This window comes from Festucalex cinctus, chromosome 14 (genome assembly GCF_051991245.1).
Source record: "Festucalex cinctus isolate MCC-2025b chromosome 14, RoL_Fcin_1.0, whole genome shotgun sequence".
NCBI lineage: Eukaryota > Metazoa > Chordata > Actinopteri > Syngnathiformes > Syngnathidae > Festucalex > Festucalex cinctus.
The window spans coordinates 21,663,061-21,677,377 of NC_135424.1; the positions used below are offsets into that span (position 1 = coordinate 21,663,061).

General features: G+C 38.9%; 2 protein-coding genes across 4 annotated transcripts in view; one reads left to right on the forward strand and one right to left on the reverse strand.

Moving 5' to 3' along the window:
• The window catches only part of kif20ba (kinesin family member 20Ba), a 209,833-nt gene that overhangs the window by 7,033 nt on the left and 188,483 nt on the right, over positions 1 to 14,317 (reverse strand). For all 3 annotated transcript variants that reach the window (XM_077494502.1, XM_077494504.1, XM_077494501.1), the window contains exons 27-29: positions 12,294 to 12,461; positions 10,155 to 10,256; positions 3,002 to 3,211 (exon numbers count right to left, since the gene is read on the reverse strand). In XM_077494502.1, coding sequence (XP_077350628.1) covers positions 3,002 to 3,211; positions 10,155 to 10,256; positions 12,294 to 12,461 — 480 coding nt within the window. The remainder of the gene's footprint in view (positions 1 to 3,001; positions 3,212 to 10,154; positions 10,257 to 12,293; positions 12,462 to 14,317) is intronic.
• The window catches only part of LOC144000837 (high affinity choline transporter 1-like), a 198,538-nt gene continuing 197,392 nt past the window's right edge, over positions 13,172 to 14,317 (forward strand). The window contains exon 1 of the mRNA XM_077494510.1: positions 13,172 to 13,329. The gene's annotated coding sequence lies outside the window, so the exon portion shown is untranslated. The remainder of the gene's footprint in view (positions 13,330 to 14,317) is intronic.

The following is a 14,317-nucleotide window of genomic DNA, read 5'->3' on the forward strand; positions in this document are numbered from 1 at the left end:
AAGCATACGATATAACCAACAATCAGTTTTGTAGATGCAACAATCCAAAAGGATCAAGTTGTCAATTATAATCCTGGTTTGTTTCTCGGTTGAGGCCAACCTGTGCTTTGTTTTCTTACACTTTCTTGTCATTAGTGGCCAAATCTCACCTGGCAAATTTGAATGCATTTATTATCGCAGCAACTTGTTGGACTTTATTGCATCCCTTGAAAAGTGGAAGCACAAGCAGATATTTTCATTTTTATTTCAATTTTGGATACTAGGCTTTTATTTGATTCTTAATGTTGTGTAGTTTCCATAAAGTATGGATTTGAGTTACATACACAGAGAAATATGGCAATGATTGTCATGTCATCCGACAAAGAAGACAAATATGTAAATATATCGTTTGGAGGATATACAACAAAAAAAAAGGGGAAAAAAAAAGAAAAAGAAAAAAAAGAGTTGTTATCAGGATGTAAAACTTGAGATATGAATTTGCTTTATCCTGTCACCATACTTGTAAGTCAAAAGACATCGGATATGTGTCCCAATGTGCACCCTCCTCCCTATATAATGCCCTCCGCCATTTTGTGGTGGTGTCCAAATGTCCAAGGAGCGAAACTGCATTACACTCAAAACGACCCACAATGCACTCTGAAAAATAGTGAACATCGACGCTCACTCAACCGAGTTGATATAGACCACAATGCATTGCGAGAAGGAAAAGAATGGCACAAACATGAGAATAAAAGTGATACATTAACAAGTTACTACAGAAATAAGGAGTTTGTTTTAGTTGAAAATATGTACGAAAAAGGAAATGAAGTACAGTTTTAAAACATTTTCATTCACAATAAACAGTCGGAGATCTAATCGCTGTTGCGTCATGACTAGCGTTGTCACAAGTCGATGCCAAGATTCTGAAAATGTGACGGTACTTCCTTTTCTACAATACCCGAAGTACCAATTGGTATCGAGGCGACATAGCTGGCCGCGTCTTTTGTGTTGTTTTGGGGGTGTTTGTTTATTTTATTATTATTATTTTTTTTTAATCCCACACGCACTCACTCACACAAGCTTACATCATGTAAACTGGTTGGATATGGGCGCTTATCTGGCAACCCACGTTACGTCTAATGTTACGTGACTACCCTCCCGCTACGACAATAACAAGGAAGTAGAGTAACATGCGTGCAACATGACAGTAGCCCGCACATCTGCGTCGTCTTCAACTGCAGCGGCCCCTCAATTAGTTGAGAAGAAAAAACAGCAGTCCCGTATAGAAGTAATTTGGATTTGAGGTTGATGCGCAGGGATTGAGATGCCGAAACCGTTTCCAGACGAAAGAGGAACACATCCAAGTTAGCGAAACATGGACATCCAGACTTGTACCAAGAATTCAAGGCAAGTGCATTTGAATTCCCGTGTTATCATTGTTGTCCATATCTAAACTAATAACGTTAGTATGATGACCCCACACTCAATGAGCTGCTTTGCGAAGTAACGTTAGCGTTATGTTCAGCCTCGTCTGTCCCGCATAATAAAGTTGGGTAAAGTTGCCGGGCAGCTAATTTACTGAATCACCTAAAGTAACATTAAACAACCCTCAAAATAATATATCAAACGTTATTCATTATTTTGTTTGTTTGTGTGTGTGAGGCTACGTGCTGCAACTGGTTGGTAAATAAGCACAGTATGAGATTTTTATTTTTTAATGCTACCTGCTCTGTAATGCATTTTTCATTTTACAGTATTTTAGTGTTTAGTACTTATGTTTGTTTGTTTGTTTATTTATTGAACATATAAACATAATCTATAAACATAAACAAGTAGCAAATAATAATTTAAAGAAGAAACTCATAGCAATTATTTGTGATGGTTTACATGTCCAAAGGGAGTAGGAAGAAGTTAAAAACTTATCTAGTCCTACTCCTTATTCTTTGTATCTTTTAACTTATTTCATTATTAAATACAGTAAATTAATACATTACAATAAAAGAATGTGTAATCCTGCTCGTGTAGACAACTTTAACATACGTACATTAGTCAGTAGCGTATGTACATGAATTTCTTAGGCATACACAATAATACATCCTCATACTCACATATACAATTTTCATTACACGTTCATTACAATAATGCTCTTGAACTTTACTTTTAAACATTTTTTTAAACTCAACAATTGACTTGCATCTTTTCAAGTCATTACAAAAATGATTCCACAAATTAACACCTCTTACAGAAACACACCTTTGCTTAATATTTGTTCTTAATTTTATTTTTTGTAGACACTTGTACCCTTATGTCATATAAGGACTCGCTCTAATTTAAAATGGCTTGAATACTATGGCAGAGTAGATTGTTGTAAGCTTTATATATTATTTGTGCTATTACTGTACTTAGCTAGTACATGTACAGTATTTTTATTTTATTGTTCACTCTACTGTTTAATACATTAATGCACAGTATTTTAATTCAATGCTTTAAAGCTACATGCCAATTGTTCTGTTAAAGCACACAGTATCATTGTTTGTTGTTCGCTCCTAATAAAGGAGTGTATGTTGAAGTACAGAATTTATTGCTTATTTTCTACTTTTACCGTGGTATCGAAATGACATCGAGAATCGTGGAATTTCAGTGGTATGGGCATCGACTACTAAATTTCGAGTATCGTGACATCCCTAGTCATGACAGGTTCGGGTGGTAAGGGTGGACATTGGGACACCGTCGTCATCTTTGCTGGATGAAACAAACGACCATTAATAAGGAAAAGAAAGAGCAGTCGCAACATTGCGCTTGATAAAAAAGCAAACTCAGTGGAATGGAAACAAGTGAACAGTTTGTGATGTTCCCAACGCCGCCAACAGGCGGCAGTATAAGAGCCAAGAGTTTGACTCAAGTTATGCGAGTGACTGTCACTCGCTCGTCATATCATGTCTTTCTTTTTTGTATTCTTGACTGCAATGTGAGTATTTATTATTGGCGTCCATTTGACATTTGCGTTAGCGGCCATCCCTACCTTGTCCATGTCGGCGCTCTTCCTCTTGCGGGCCGAGCGCGTGAGCTTGATGGTGACGGCGCCGGAGTCGCCGCGGCGCCTCAGGGCCATGCGGTCGGGCCGCAGCGGGCTGAAGGAGATCTCCATCTCGGGCCTGGGGAAGCGACTGGTGCGCCCGTCCTCCGTGGAGATCTCCGACGATTCCAGCACCGACGGGCAACCCGACGAGGCCTGACAGGTTGTGGATTGACAGATGGACGGATGCCGCGTTACACACACCAACCACATTTCACTTTCTCGTCAAATGATGCAAAAGGAACTTCTGAATGAGATTCATATGAGGACGTGTGTGACTTTTTGTATATACGATCTTCCCTCGTTTATAGTGTTTTTTTTATCTTGGTATAATTTTGAGTTTATTATGAATGCTTTTTCATTCATGATTGATGTTTTCCATTTACAGTCATTTTTTTCCATTAAAAGTACTGGTACGTGGACTTCCGGTGACGTCATGACTGAGACACTACACTAAAAGGGAAGCTCCTGTCGAAAAGTTACAATTTACCTTGACAACTTGACTTATACTCGGTATTTATACCCAATTTGGACGTTCGAGATGAGTTATAACAGCAAACAAAGCAAAAGCGCGAACAGACGTGAAACTACGCGAGCCGATACGGAAAGAAGAAGGTCCGCTAGCCCAGCTAAAGCTAAAGCTAACAGTAGCTCGCCGGAGAGGCTGGAGCTCTCAGACATACTAGGTGAGCTGAAAAAAATAAGGCGTGAAAACCAGGATGGGCATAACCAAACGAAAGTGTCGTTGGAGAGGATGGAAAAGTCGATGGAGGACTTAAAAGACCAAATCACGAAGCATGAATGAAGGCTGAGTGAGGCTGAGGGGAGAATTGAAGCGGCGGAGGAAAAAGGGATGAGACACGAGAGGGCTCTCCGGTACCTGTTGCGACGTGACTGGGATCTCACGGAAAGATGTGAAGACCTTCAAAATAGGCTCAGGCGTAACAATCTGAGGATTTACCAAGTACCGAAGGGCAGTGAAAGCCGGGATATGGTCCTTTTTGTTAAGGACATGATTCACGGGACTCTACAGCAACAAGTAGGAGCCAAATTGATCATCGAAAGAGCACACAGGGCACCCGTGCCGAAATCCCCCGACCCTAAGGCTCATCCTAGGTCCATAATTGTGAGATTCCTTGACTTCACGACAAAAGAAGCTGTGCTCCGCCTGGCGTGGGGACAGAAACAAACGCTGTTTCAAAACAAACCCATCTACTTTGATCACGACTACTCCCCTGGTCTGCAAAGGAAAAGAGCCCAAGTTCGTTTTGTCATTAAACAGCCTAAGGTGAAAGGCATCCGGGCAAAGTGCCCCTACCCTGCTCAACTCAGGATGAGTCTTAATTCGGGAGAGAAGACGTTCTCAACGTTTGAAAATATAAGGAAGATGGTTGGGTTACATAATGTTATTTTTGTTTAATGTATAATTTTACTCCGAGTGTCTTTTTTTTTTATGTATATGTGTATGTGTGTATGTATGTATGTATATATATATATATATATATATATATATATATATGTGTGTATTTACGTATGTATATGTGTATGTATGTATGTGTATATGTATATATATATGTATATTTATATAAGAGTATATTACTTATTCATTGTCAAGTTAAGAATCAATATACTAAATCTAAAGACAGGATGCATATTCATGTTCAGTCGAACACATGAGTGGAATACACTCAATTTGTGGCTTAAACACAACAATAGCCACATGGGCATTTTGCCATTATCTCCCAGAGATACATCGTCACATATCTCTGCCCTGTTACAACTGGGAATTGGTTCTGTTTGGATCAGTTGGTGATTTGGGAGTTTTTGTTTTTGTTTTTGTATTGCATGTTCTGATGAACTGTTCTGGTTCTACCTTGACAATTGTTTTGGGCATCCAAAGGTTAATAGAGAGGCAAACACATATTACCTTAGGATCACTGACTACCTTCTGTGGGAGGAGAGAAAAAATGAACAGAGAATCTACATTAAGAAAAAAAAAACCAAACCCCCCCCCCCAAAAAAAAAACATGGGAATTGTGAAATTAGTCAGCTATAATGTAAATGGGATTAACAGTCCCATTAAAAGGAAGAAATTATTTAACCATCTTAAGAAATTAGGATGCTGTATAGCACTGCTTCAAGAAACGCATTTAACAGAAAAGGAACATTTAAAGCTGAAGCGAGAGTGGGTGGATCAGGTATATAGCTCATCTTGTACAAATGGGAAGAAGAGAGGAGTGACTATTCTTATTAGTAAATCCACTTATTTTCACAATGAGGAGTTTATAAAGGATAATGAAGGTCGGTATGTAATGATTGTTGGTACAATAGGAAATGTGAAAATGACAATATTGAATGCATATGCTCCCAATGATGACAGGCCTGCTTTCTTTAAAAACATTGCTGCACTTTTGGCGGGAAAAGGTGAAGGAATGATTTTGATAGGGGAGACTTTAATTGCATAGTGGATGGAAGGCTAGATAGACTTCCCATTTCTAAAGAAGCACGGACGAAAAAAAGTGTAACGTTGCAGGCAATGATGGAAGAACTGGGGTTAACCGACATTTGGAGGTTTCAGCATCCAAGAGAAAGAGAATATACATTTTTTTCACAGTTGCATGGGAGCTATTCCAGACTAGACATGTTTGGTATATCAAGAAAATATTTGTATATAGTCAAGGAGAGTGAAATTGAACCAATTACAATTTCAGATCATGGTCCAGTAACAATTACTCTAGGCCTGGGACCAGATAATCACTTTAAATATTGGCGACTGAATGTGTCATTGCTGACAGATCAAGTGACTCGACAAGAAATACGCAAAGATTTGATGGAGTATTTTGCCCTAAATGATAATGACAGTGTATCTCCCTCAATATTGTGGGAAGGCGCGAAAGTGGTTATGAGAGGAAAAATAATAGCCATATCTTCTAGAATAAAAAAACAGAGACTAAAAAAACAACGCGATCTTGAGTCGAAAATTAGTAAATTGCAAAAAGAGCATGGACAAAATAGGGATGCACACACACTTAAATTACTTGGGGAAGCCAAACAGGAACTAGATATGCTACTTACTTACAAAGCAGAGGGGGCGCTGAGATTTACAAATAGGAAATATTACGAAATGGGTAAGTAGACTCCTAGCTTTTCAGCTGCGCAATCAATCAATCAATCAATCAATCAATCAACTTTATTTATATAGCACCTTTCATACATTTAAAATGCAACTCAAAGTGCTGGACATCCATAATACAATAAAATAAAAGAAAGAAAAAGCCCCCCCATCCCCATGATCGTACCCACAGACACACCCAAAACCCAACAAACACATGAAAACCACAACATGGCGGGGCACAGAAGTACCCTGTAAGGAAAGGCACCCAGGAGGCGTTCATCCACAGTGAGATGGATGAAGACCAAGCATCCCTCTCACTGTGGAGGCTCCCCCATGAGAAAACACTGGAGCTAAAAATTTAATAACTACCAAATAAAAAGATTAAAAGACACTAAAAGAAAACAGTTAAACACGATAGAAAAAATAAATAAATAAAAAACAAAGCTACAAGACAATATAGATTAAAATAGTTAAATAAATAAAAGGGGATACAAAAATAAAAATATAAGTAATAAAAAAATAAATAATAATAATAAACATAAATAAAAAAGTTAAATAAAAAAAGATCAATCAAATGCCAAACTAAAAAAATAAGTCTTAAGCCTCCTCTTAAAAACATCAATATTCTCTGCAGACCTGATGCTCTCCGGCAGGCCATTCCATAGGTGAGGACCATAGTGGCTAAAGGCAGCTTCACCATGTGTCTTGGTCCTCACCTTTGGAATAGTTAAAAGGCCACTGCCAGAAGACCTCAGAAGCCGCGAGGGGTAATCGGGTAAAAGCAAATCAGATAAATAAGATGGGCCAAGACCGTTAAGACATTTAAAAACTAATAAAAGCACCTTAAAATCAATCCTGAAACGCACGGGGAGCCAATGCAGCGATTTTAAAACTGGTGTAATGTGCTCCCGCCCTCCGCAAGGCTCAATCAAGTCAAGTAGTACCTAAAATTAGGCATCCCCGGACCAAACAAACAGTATCTCAGCCAGATGAGATTGCAAATGCTTTTGCTGCATACTATACAAGCCTTTATGAATGTCAAAATTTAGATAATAAAATTGATAAGATACAACAATTTCTTACACCACTTCACATGACAAAACTAACAAATGAGGAGTCAGATGAATTAGCTAGGCCAATAACTGAAATTGAGGTAAAAGAAACCATAACTAAGTTAAAAAATAATAAATCTCCCGGAGTTGATGGGCTTAGTGGGGAGTATTATAAAACATTTATACAGGAACTCACTCCTATACTATGTAGAACATTCAACTATGCACTGGACACTGGAGATCCACCTAAAACTTGGTCTGAGGCCATAATTACAGTGTTAAAGAAGGAACGAAAAGATCCTACACTATGTGAAGGGTACCGACCTATAAGTCTTCTCTGTGTAGATTTGAAAATATTGACCAGCATATTAGCTAACAGAATACAGAAATGTATTAAAAGACTTGTGAAGCCAGATCAGACTGGATTTATAAATGGACGGCAGGGTACACATAACATAAGGACAGCACTGAACTTACAATCAGTAGCCATGTCTAAAAAGCAAACATCTATGCTTCTCAGCCTGGACGCCGAGAAGGCTTTTGATCGAGTAGATTGGGTGTATTTAAGGCAGGTGTTGCTGGGCATGGGGTTTGGAGACAAATTTGTAAAATGGATTACATTATTCTATAAGGATCCAACGTCCAGAGTGAGAGTGAATGGATACTGCTCAAAATTCTTTAAACTCCAAAGAGGGACAAGACAAGGGGATGCTTTGTCCCCAGTTTTATTTACTTTAAGTATTGAGCCCTTGGCGGAAGCTATAAGGCAGAATCCGCAAATACATGGTTTAACGGATGAGAAAGGTAATCAATACAAAATAGCGTTATTTGCGGATGATGTTTTATTATTCTTGCAAGATCCTCTGTCTTCAGTCCCTGTGCTCATTAAGTGCCTGCATACACAAAGTGAATGAGACCAAATCTGAAGCAATGATGTTGTCAGGATCTTGGCCGCCTCAGTTAAACAGTATAGTGGCATTCCGACAGTCCCAACAAGGGTTCAGGTATTTGGGGATTACTCTTACTTCCACTTCCACACAGCTATTTAAAGCAAACTATGATAACCTATTAAAACAAATAAAAGGAGACTTGACAAGGTGGGATGTCCTCCCACTCTTTGTTTGGCAGAATAGAAGCGGTTAAAATGAATATTTTACCAAGACTCCTATATTTGTTTTGGGCATTGCCCGTATGGGTCCCCACATCCACTTTTACAGTATTGGAAAAACGTATTTCCAGGTTTGTTTGGCAAAATAAGCGACCTAGAGTGAGACTAAAAGTATTATGCTCAGCAAAGAATAAGGGAGGGTTATCCCGACCGAATTTGAAACATTACTACTGGGCGAGTCAACTTACTGTTATTACTGAATGGATATATAACAACCAGGAAATTAGATGGCTTCAAATAGAGCAAAACTCTGTGCGGAATCTTTCCCTGAAGTGTTTACCATTTTTGAGTAGGAAAAGGTGGACTTGTCTTAGGATAGAAAATGTATGGATTAGGCATACTTTGAGACTATGGAATGCAGTAAGGACAAAATTAGGAGGGACAACCTCTATATCGCGTGCCATGTCATTGGTCGGGAATATTGATTTCATACCGTCAGTATGGGACAGTGGATTCAAGCAATGGGAAAGCAATGGAGTGTGAACGATTGATCAATTATTTGAAGGGAATGTAATGAAATCCTTCTCCCAGTTGCAGACTCAGTTCACATTACCATCAAGAGATATGTTTAGATACTTACAAATTAGGCACTATATTCAATCTCACATAGAAGGGGACAAACTTAAAAGAGAACCTACAAGTGTGGACAAATACTTTATTATGGTAACTGCGCATACGTTGCCTAATAAGAACCACATTTCACATATATATGACAGTTTAAGCAAAGATATGTCTGATAATACACTTGATGTGAAAGAGAAGTGGGAACTTGAAATGAATGAGGTGATAGAGAATAGAATATGGGAGGATATGTGTTCAAATTGCCACTCAGGTATCAATAGTAGTCTTTGGAAAGAATTTGATTGGAAAACGAAAATTAGATTTTTTAGAACCCCTTTGGTAATTTCAAGATTTGGTAGAGATTCAGATTCCTCATTGTGTTGGAGAAATTGTGGAACTATTGGCGATCACACACATATCTTCTATTACTGTCCTGTACTGACGATATTCTGTAATGAGGTGATGAAGGACATTGTAAGAATTTTGAATATTGATATCCATTTAAGTCCTCTGGTGTGTGTATTGGGATTATGCCCAGAAAGTGTAACAAATGGTCACAAAAAATATATGCTACGTATTCTTCTAATGGTTGCAAGAAAGACAATTACGGCAAACTGGATGAAAATATCTCCACCAAAAAAGCTGAATGGACCCTGAGATTGAAGCAAGTGTACATGATGGAGTACATGACTGCTAAATTACAGATGAAGACGGACTAATTTCTACAAAGATGGACGTTAGTGAAAGATTACTTAAATGTGTGAATTCTACTGTGGAATGATTGATTGAATAAGATATGCCCTGTGTCAAGGTTTGTTCATTATTGTTTTTCTGATAATAAAGTTAAAAAAAAAAAAAAAAAAAAAGTACTGGTACGTTTTTAATTTACTAGTTATACTGCACAGGATATATTTTCTATCTCCGGAATTCAATATCGTGGAGGGGCGGGACACAGTTGGAAAGGTCTCGTCGAGACGAATCCACGGATGCTTGTATGTCCCCAGTCGGACTTAGGGGTCGAGAGATATGGCCGCACAAAGATCGAAAAAAATAAACAAACCAAAAGGCATGGACAAAAAAAAAGGAAAAAAAAAGCATGCTGTAAAAAATCTGCGAAACAACGAAGCCGCGAAAGACGAACCTGCGATAAACGAGGGAATACTGTAAATTGCACGTCAGTGTCGGTTTAGTGCGAGCGATGACCTGAGCGTCGTCGTTGTGGTCCAGTCGGCCCCCGCCGGCGTCCTCGCTGTCGTCTTTGAGCGATGCCACGCGACTTTGCGTCTCCGCCACGTCGCCGCCAGCCTGTCGGAGAAGACGTATAAGTGGAAGAAGGGTGAGGATGACGCTGAGGTCACGTCAGGAAGCGGCGGCTCTTTTAATCAAACACTTGAGGAGGCGTGCGTACGGCAGACACATGGAACGTTCGCCGCACTCGCTGAGGCAACGCAAAGTCAGGGGGGGGGGGGTGGTCTGGGGGTACTTTCCGCTCCAAAAACTGCATGGGAAGTCAGTGAGTAAACCAAATCTAATAAAAGTTAGGGAAAGGAGAAAAGGACTGAAAATATAAACATATCCCAACCCTAATTTCTTAGGAAAGGTACCGGTACTCTTTTTGACATAACTGCTCTTCAACATACGTATTTACACTATGCATGTTTCTGGCTATGATTGGCTAGCAACCAGTTCAGGGAGTACCCCACCTACTGCCCAAAGCCAGCTGAGATAGGCTCCAGCGAGCCTTGTGAGGAATAAGCAGTCAAGTAAATAGATGGATGGATGGCATTTTTCTGGAGTAAACCAGCTCCCCATAGTTGACAGTGAAAATGAACAAAAACAGACCCTGTAGGCCGACCTGCATTTGAAATCTTATTTTATATGAAACACACAACATATAAAATGTAGTAACAGACATTAACTTAATACAGAACATTTGTTTTTTGACCACAGTCTACTTGTCTGTACAACATACCCATCAAAAAAGAAATGCACATATAAAACATTAACATAACAAATTGACCTAAGTAAGCACTGTTTGTGTCTGCCTTTTTACATCTTTTCTTTAGTACAAATACTTCAAAATGGAGTTTTTGTTTGCTGAAAACAACCTTATGTCCATGGCTTACTCCATGATGACTGTGCGCACGCGCGCCACACACATTAGTAAGCTAGCCAATAGCAGCACAATAGAGACATTAATTTTAAAGAGCTATTTCACTTATTTAGCCCATTATAGCAATAAAAAGTTAATATTTTGTCTAGCATTCATTTGATACTTTCATTATTTTTCATGTACAAGTAACACTTAAAAAAAATCAAACAAAAAAAAAAAAAAATTTTTGCGATTTGTCGACTGAAAATGACATCACGTGCTCAGCACTCAGGTAACGACCAATCACAGCTCACCTGTTTTCTCGGTTTGGTCATGTGACATTCACAAGCTGAGCTATGGTTGGTCATTACCAGAGTACTGCGCACATGACGTCATTTTCAGTCGACAAGTGGCAAAATTGTCTTTTAAAAGTATTAATTGTATATGAAAAATAATGAAAATCTCAAATTTATTAGAGACAAAATATTAACTTTTACCTGCCAAAAGTGGCTAAATAAGTAAAGCATCTCTTTAACGCTTGTTTTTTCATTAGCAATTAGCAACATGATTGAGGAGCAAAAAAGGCAGACGAGTGATGAAAATAATGTGTTGGTGTTGAGTGGTAGAAGGTACGAAAGGTTTCACATATCTTGGTAAAAGTAAGGAACACTTTCACTCAACGAGACAGACATACTGTGACTGGAGTGATGAGGACGATACGCTTGCTCCACTCGCCTGCGCTTCTAAGTACAAGCGCAGGTGGGAGGGGTCGAGATGGATCAAACCATTTTCAATCAAATGGGGGGGGTGGACTTTATTTTTGTTGTTTAAGTATTACTTTTCAACTCTGCTTTAGATGTACATATATTATAGCTATACGTTTCTTGCTTGTTAAAAAGAACACAGCAAAAATATATCTACATATATATATTCTGAAATTTTGGAGGTGCTATGATTTATTTTGGGGGTGGTGAAGCACCCCCAAAAATGGGCTAAATAGACGTCTGGCTAACAGACTGCAACATGCTCATATTGGAACCACAACTCAGGCCTGGACTATTTTCATGATATATTTCGTGTCTTGTACACACAACAGTCAGCACACACAATCAATCAGCCACACATGCACAAAAAAAACATTTTTTTAAAGAAATAAGTGTGCAACTTCTTTTTTTGATACTTCAAAAGTAGATCTTGGGTTGTGGGTTTTGAACTCCTTACTTGGGCCATTATTTTCACCTTGTACTGACCTCTACTGGCGACTGTGTGCTCTTGTCACGGAGCTGCTGGATGATTTTGTCTTTGTCAGCCTGGCTGGCGAGAAGCTTGCCAAGTTGCACCTCCAAGGCGGCGACCAGCGCGTCTCGCTCCTGCCGCCAGCTCGCCATCTTCTGCTCCTGGGCATGCAGCTCCGCCTCCTGGCCCGCAAAATTAGTTTTTTCTTTTGAGAAAGCAGCAAAAGCCAAGCTACCCGTGCCAGTCACCGCCACACAACCTCTGGGAAAACATCAGTCATGGGACGTTTGAAGCTGCTTTTTCCAAAAAACAAAAAAACAAAAACAGACCAACTCAACTCAACTTTATTTATAAAGCATTAGGTACACTTAGCAGATGTTTTCTGTTTGCAGGTTGTGTGCAGAGCAAACGTTATTACTGGATGCTGATATACAGTACAAGACTGTTGAATGTGATATTATTACCAAAAAAAAAAAAAAAAAAAAAAAAAACAAAAAAAAAAAAAAAAAACAAGAACAAAAACATTTTGTTCCTTTTGGAGAGGCAGTACTAAAAGAGACGGATTTCATTTCCATTCATTTCACTGGGGATATTTGCTTTGAGTTATGTACAAAACCATTCGACATATCACCACAATACAGGCCTGCACGATATATCGTTTGAACATTGCCATCGCGATGTACGCATGCGCGATAGCCACATCGCAAGACGTGCAATGATTTTATTTTATTTTTTGTTTAGAGCAAGCAAACGTTTTACTTCATGTCTCGCACTGACCCTTCCTTCTGCCACTCAGTCACCGGCGACGCCCCCCCCCCCCCCTCCTCCCACCCCCTGACCCCATTCCTCCCTCCCTCTCTCCACGCTCCACTCTTCACAGTCTGCTCCTGCTTATACTAACAGCCGACATGCACAAAATGCGGCAGTGGATTTAGCCGTCAAAAGAAAGTCAAAATCCGTAATATGGAAGTATTTAGGCTATAAAAAGAAGAAGATACAGAACAAAAAAAAATCCTCTGCCGACAGTCGCCGTTGTTGCTGCAACACGAGGTAATACAACAAACAGTACACGAACATTTGAATCGCCATCACAAGCTTCTGTAAGCGAGGGAAAGTCAACGTTTGATATTCACTTCCGTCTAAATTAGGGAAAATTTAATTCTCCAGGGTGACATGTCATTAAATCACCATAAAGATTATATATATTTTTATTTTGATTGTTGTGGGGAAATTTAAGAGACACAAATGGCCAACAATATTAACCAAAAATCAATAAAAACACATTTTCTCATTCTGATTGCTGTAGTAGCTTGTAATGGTAGACAACTAACTACTACAGCTCGAATATCGATCATACCTCTCATTTTGGACACGGTGGGGACATTTAAGTGACAAAAATCACCAAAAATGTCCAAAAATATTCACCATAATTGTGTCCATATGAGAGGTATGACCAAAATTCGAGGTGTAGTAGTTAATTGTCTACAATTAATAGCTACTACAGCAACCAGAATGAGAAAATGTGTTTTAATTGATTTTTGGTTAATGTTTTTGGACATTTGTGTCCCTTAAATGTCCCTAGCGTGTCCAAAATGAGAAGTATAAACAAAATTCAAGCTGTAGTAGTTAGTTGTACACCACTGCAAGCTACTACAGCAATCAGAATGAGAAAATGTGTTTTTATTGATTTTTGGTGAATATCTTTGGACATTTATGGTCATTTTGTCATTTAAATGTCCCCAAATATGAGATATGATAAATATTGGCGCTGTAGTAGATAGTTCCTTATAACTGCCAGCTACTAAAGCAATCAAAATAAAAATATATGTAATCTTTATGGCGATTTAATGACACGTCACCCTGGAGAATGAAATTTGTAGGCGCTCCCTAATTTAGACGGGAGGAGTGAATATCAAACTTCAAACGTCAAGCCAACTTTCCCTCACTGCTCCTGTATGACCAGTTCAAACTCGAAGTGGGACACAAAGTGAAATTTCATCTACTCAAAAAACAATCCGAGACACATTTGCCATTGCCA